This window comes from Marmota monax, unplaced genomic scaffold (assembly GCF_021218885.2).
Source record: "Marmota monax isolate L192 unplaced genomic scaffold, Marmota_monax_Labrador192_F-V1.1 WCK01_AAM20220418_F8-fsc00089, whole genome shotgun sequence".
Lineage (NCBI taxonomy): Eukaryota > Metazoa > Chordata > Mammalia > Rodentia > Sciuridae > Marmota > Marmota monax.
In genome coordinates this window covers 402,493-408,492 of record NW_026694744.1, presented here as the reverse complement: position 1 = coordinate 408,492, position 6,000 = coordinate 402,493, and the positions used below count along the sequence as shown (strand labels likewise).

At 46.6% G+C, this 6,000-nt stretch overlaps 1 protein-coding gene across 4 annotated transcripts in view; it reads right to left on the bottom strand.

Annotated features, from left to right (window-relative positions):
• Nucleotides 1–2,586: 2,586 nt before the first annotated feature.
• Rai2 (retinoic acid induced 2) overlaps nt 2,587–6,000 on the bottom strand; it is a 69,227-nt gene continuing 65,813 nt past the window's right edge. For all 4 annotated transcript variants that reach the window (XM_046424323.2, XM_046424326.2, XM_046424324.2 and 1 more), the window contains one exon: nt 2,587–4,573. In XM_046424323.2, coding sequence (XP_046280279.1) covers nt 2,960–4,549 — 1,590 coding nt within the window. In that variant the 5' untranslated portion in view covers nt 4,550–4,573 and the 3' untranslated portion in view covers nt 2,587–2,959. The remainder of the gene's footprint in view (nt 4,574–6,000) is intronic.

Below are 6,000 nucleotides of genomic sequence, written 5' to 3'. Positions count from 1 at the left end.
GAGGATCACTATCCCCAAATGTGGATATTCCTGACTTGTTCCAATTTTTTTTTATCATATCTGCACTGAAGCCAGCTGAAGCCATCTCGAGAAGTCTTAAGCAAATATCCACATTCCTGGGGACTAATCATGTTTCTTTTTTTTAAAAGCCTGAAAGGTTGATCTTTAGGCTAGTTAACCCAAAATACTATGGAGGAGATGGGAAATTAAATCATGAATAAAAGCCTGATGGAAATCCTGCATGATCCAAACCTAAAAGTAGGTTATCTGGAGACAGTTGTGAGGGGTGGGGAGATAACAGCTGGCCGAAATCAAGAAGAAAAATGATGAGGCTTCAGAGTTTGCTACTTGGTGAGCCCCATGGGAATCATATTCCTCAAGCTAAGAACCACAGTTCCAGGCTGCTAGTTCTAAAGGTTCATGCGAAAGGCTGCAAACTTCTGACTGGGAAAGGCATGTACAATTTAACCATCCTGAACCCCAGGCTTACTCTGGCCATAGGAATGGCCCTTTCCCTCCCCCCCATTCCTTGGCCTGCATATAGCTAAGCACATTGGATTTCAGTTTCCATCAAAGGCCAGGAAAGAGGGCAGGCAGAGGGTGTGGCCACCTTAGTAGCACAACCCTGGCCCCAATACCAGTGAGGCCTTCACAGATATCAAGGGCAAGTCTTCTGAAGCTATAGCCATACTCACAATAACCTCTTTCCCCAAAGCTCCCACTGATGAATGGCAAGGACCACAAATAGGCATGGCTGGTGTTGGTGGGGAGGCCTATTCAGGAATCCATCAGGGGCCTAGGGTTTGGCCTGCACTGCCTCCACACCCAGGATGGGCTGTGGGGCCAACCTTTCTCACCCCACCAGAGCTGCCATCTGAAGACAGAAGGGCATCCCCAATACAACAAAGAGAAATTTGTGGTTTGAGGTTTATAAGGTAATTACAGGCTACAATTTTCTGCCTTTCCACTTGTATGTCACTCAGCTTTAAGCACTCACTTCTAAAGGGTAAATTGCAAGTTTTTTCCTCTAAATCCAGATTAGTCCTGACACATTGTGAAGTCACAGGCCCTATTGGCTGGGACAGAAAGGCTGTCCAGCACTGTGTGGCAACAGAAACAACTATAAGCATGGGGAGAAGAGACAGCAGACGAATGGGGGACGCTAGTCGCTAGCACATTTGTGTTTGATTTGAAACTAGAATGCATGTGCCATGCTCAGGAATCATGGCCAGAAACCCACATGGAGAATAAAAACAAGAAAAAAAAAATGACTGTACTGTGTAGAAGCTGAAAGGCTGGAGTCCAGCTGATGTTGGAGACTAGTTAGCCTGATGTGAAATAGCTATTTGGTTATACTTTGAAAAAGAAAATGGTCACACTTTGAGAAAGAAATTTTAACAACACGAGAAAAGAGCAGGAAAAAGAAAATCCACTCTGAGTGTCTGATACAGGACCAGCTAAAACTGTAACCCTATACACACAGGGTAATAAAAGAACAGTCTCGCGACTGCTTTTCCTCCTGTTCATGTTCACAGTAACAGCTGGATACATACTAATTGCAAGAAGTGAAAGAAAGAGCTGGAAGTTGAAAAGCAGGCATGCACTAATCAGTCTCTCGCCAGCACAGTTTCAGACACAAGTGCGATGTGCCACCTAGCAGGTCTATTTTAAACGCACTCTCACAGTTCCTCATTTGTGTGGGTGGCTATATGTTGTCAGAAGAGCAACACGCTATTCTCTCCTTCCAAGTGCATTGCTTCCATCCATCAAGCAATGGCTCAACCAGGGCTTCTCAGTCTCAGCACTATTGACATTTCAGGTCAGATGACTTCTTTGTTTGGGTGGTCTGTCTTGTGCGTTATAGGACATTTAGCAGCATCCCTCGTCTCTATCCACTACAAGCCAGTAGAATCACCTCCCCCAGATATGACAACCAAAAGTGTCTCCAGGCATTGCCAGATGTCCTCTGTGGGGCCCAATCACCCTCCTTTGAGAACCACTAGACTAAACTAACAAAAAATGACTTTCTCTTCCTTCCCCCATCTCAAAGATCTCTATCCAAGGCTGAGAAAATTTAGGAGATATCTAAATCTATCAGCAAGTAACTCTTGTTCTGAGTGGCCTGTAGTAATATTTTAGACTTGCAAGATTTTCAATCATTGAAAACAATGCTCTTATTTCCTTTGGAAAGAAGACCCTTTCCAGCTAAACTCTGGGGTGGGGGAGGGAAACAAGTCAATTTCTTTTAGAGACATTTGTTTTAGTATGTAGAAAGTCCAGGTGTAGAATTATGTGAATTGGAAGGAGCCTGGAGTACTGGAAACTCACCTCCCTGCTCCCTTTTTTTGCCACATTTTTACAGGGAAAAAAACCCCACCAAGGCCTAGAGGGGGAAATGACTCACTCAAGGCCATACAAATTCCTAGTCCTTCTTTTATGAGGGCACAGGGCAATATTTCCCAATATGCCTGAAGAGCTTAGGTCTCTAAACACAGATAACTTACAGCTCTTTACAAGCAAGAGTTTTGGCCTAATCTTGCCAGCTAAGGAATGTAAATTTTATAAACGACAGAATACTGCAACCAATTAGTGCAAACAAACATTTATTGTGAAATATTCATCCTACCCTTTATTAGGTATTACATCATCAAAGCACTTTGTGGCAATGAAAATAGCTTTTTTTTTTTACCCCTCTGATTCACCCAATATTCCATTAAAGCTGCAAAAAATGTGCAATCTGCTTGAAAAATAGGTTGCTCTTATTTACTCATTTGTGAAAAGTCAAAAATTAAAAAAGAAAATGATACTAGCTTACAGGGCCTCTAGAGCCAGTTTACCTTTCCACGTCCCACCTACTCCCCAAAATAATTAACAAAGATAATTTGTTTTAAATGCCTTTTTAAAAAACCAATGCACCTTTCCCCATGTTATAATCATAAAAATTTTAAAAAGCCATTATTTACTTTCTTGGAAAAAAGGTGGCCAGCCGTTGTTTTTTGATTGGGAGCATGTGTATTTCCTGGGAGTTCACTTTCTTTAACTTTATGCTCCGGTTTTTGACAGGTTTCCTAAGGGGCTCCACGTTTCCCAGGGACTCTTCTCCTGGGCTGTTGATGTCATAGCCCTGAAGCACAGAGTCTTCTCTTTTGAAGGAGAAGTTTTTGGTGGACACCCCTGAGAGGCCTTTGATCTTGCCACAGAAGATGGTAGGTACAGCGTCTTCAACTGAGACGATGACCTTGGCCGCCTGGGACTCACTTACAATCTCAATGTTATTTTCAGCCTTGACCTCACCACTAGGGTGGCTAGGCTGGCTGACCATCTCAGCAGCATTGCTGCTGCCAATGTGGCTATCCATCATGGCTGAGGCCTCGTGAGATGTGGCAGGGGCAAAGGGCATTTCCATGCTACTGGGAAGTTTCTCCATCACAGTAGGGCCTGGGCTGTCTACAGACCCACTGCTGTCATACGGTGTTTCAGGGGCAGGCTCAGACTTCCGGTGGGCTGCCAGTGATAGGTCTAGGGCCGCATCCTCCTGGAAGAGTGGGGGACTGACTTCACCAGGCTTGAGCCAGGACACTGACTTCATGGAGAGATCCAGGGCCTCGTTCTCACTCCCCATCTTGATGACCGTGTGGCGGCTAAGCTGGAAGTACTCCTTCGGCTGGAGGATGTCTAAGGGCTTCAGTTCATCCTTTTCCAGAGAGGTCTGAGTGCCTTTAAAGGAGTGCAGGCTGAAAGAAGATGGTGGCTTGGGGAAACTGGGGCTGAACTTGGATTCAGAACTCTGAGGCACTGGGATGGGAATGGGAATGGGGACTGGCACAGGCAAGGGGACAATCACAGGGTAGGGAACCAAGAGGGTGGCCGGTGGGACCAAGGGAGACAAGGGGGAGTTAAAGGGCTGCGGGGGCACTGGAGCATAGCCTGGAGGAGGCTGACAGGGTGGAGGCCCGAGAGAACCTTGGGAGGGGAACAAATTCTGAAGCACAGCTTCGAATGGCAATGTGGGCTCCTGTGGCTGGCTGGGGATCCTCAGGTCCAGGAGTTGGGGCTGGGCCTCGGGGTCCTCAGCCCCCTGGAAGAGGTTATTGTGGATGGCATTGGAGGAACATGGGGCCTCCTGTGGCAGGACCAGAGGGGAGTTGAGGTGCTGGAAGACATGCTGTTCCAGCACCACAGGCAGCTGCACAGGGCCCTGTGTGGTCATGACGTAGGTGGCATTGCCATTGGGGTTGAGCTCCGGTGCAGAGCTTCCCTCCACCTGCATGTGAATGGGCATCACCACTGGGCTTTCCCCAAGGCACAGGGGCTGCAACACAGTGGCTGCCACCTTCAGAGCCATGCCACTCTGGGACTCAGCAGGTGGGTTCAGAATGGATGGGGCAGGCACAGTCACAAGGGCCTTCTTGACCAGGTCAGTAGAATTGATGTTCCAGGCCTCAGTGGTGATCAGCTGGGCCATACCATTCTCTAGTCTGTTATTGGTCAAGGTGGGAGGGGAGTCGGTCATGTCCATGGAGAGGTTCTGGGACTGCAGGTCGTCCATCACTGGGCTCTGATGCCACTTGGCCTGCAACACACAGAACACATGATATGAATCTTCCATGAGACTATTTACACTTGCCTTAAGAGCTCTCTCCACATCTTTCCATATTTTAGTTAACCGGGGAGAACAGCCCAGCTTCCTAATATACATGAACACACCCATATGATCAGCTGGGCTAGAAGGACCCAAATTCAACAGACAATTAAACTATAAACAGACATGATGTAACCACTAAATAGCCACATGATGTTAAACAGGGTAGTCTTAAGCCTAATACTCAGCTTATGCGTTTAGCCTTCACCAAAAACAAAGTTTCATTCCACATTGCTATGTCAGACAGTTAAGATATTCAGAGATTTGACTTGTTCAAACTCAAACAAGCAGCAAAGACTTACTTTCCCTTAAGGAAAAATAAAACCTTGTCACATTTGAATATTCTATGCATATGGAAGGAGGCATTTAAAAACCTAAAAATAATGATGGAATTATTTGAAAATTGTGGAAATTCTCAGAAAGCATTTAAAAAAGCCTTTGTAGCAATAATTCTTCCTGAAGAGGTCTGAGGAGTAGAAGACACATGAGTTGTTACAGTGTTCTTACAGCTGCGCTCCAACAACAAGAACATCCACTCCCTGGAGCAAGGTGAAGATGGCTTGCATGAATGGTCATCAAGCCCAGTGTCACTTTCCCAACTGCCTCATCTGTCTGACCTATGGCCTCTCCTAACATCTAACTGCCAAGAGGAGGGGATGTGGATGAGTCTAGGGGTGGGGAAATGGAGCACTTGTTGGCAACAAAAATCTCCAAAGGTGAGAAATGTTTTCTCAATGTCCAAGGCACCTCCCAAAGACCTTGGCCACATCCTGAGAGGCCCAAGAAGCGAAGTGCGTGTGCTTCCTGGAGGAAGCAGGGCTGCAGCTGTAATATGGCTCTCCATGGAAACGCGTCCATATTTAGCCTCGTTGCCATGGAGAAGGCAGGCACCATGTCTAACTCAGGGATCTGTGCAGCCCTGGAGTCTGGTTGGGCTCAATAATAATTCAATAATCCTCAGTTTCACTGGGAAGGCCTGGGGCAACTCAGATCCTTGTCCTCACCTATCTCAGCTGCATAGACATTAGTCCTTGGTCATCTTGTCCTCCTCTCCTCACCCCCAAATAGCCAACACAACCTCACAAACAAGAAAGAGAGGTGACCCAGCACACCATAGTATTACAAATAAACAAACGATATCTCACTTCAGGAAGGCAACTATAACAAATGAACAAATCCATAATATTGCCGGGCAATCAAAACACATCAAATGCACACAACAAGGAGTTTCTCTGAGGCGGGGGAGAGGAGGGCCAGGGAGGGATTCTGTGTTGACAACTTTGTGCAGACAGACAGGCGGGCCCCACCCTTGGCAGGGCACACTGCAGTGCCTTGGAGGGAGGGCTCCAGAGCCATCT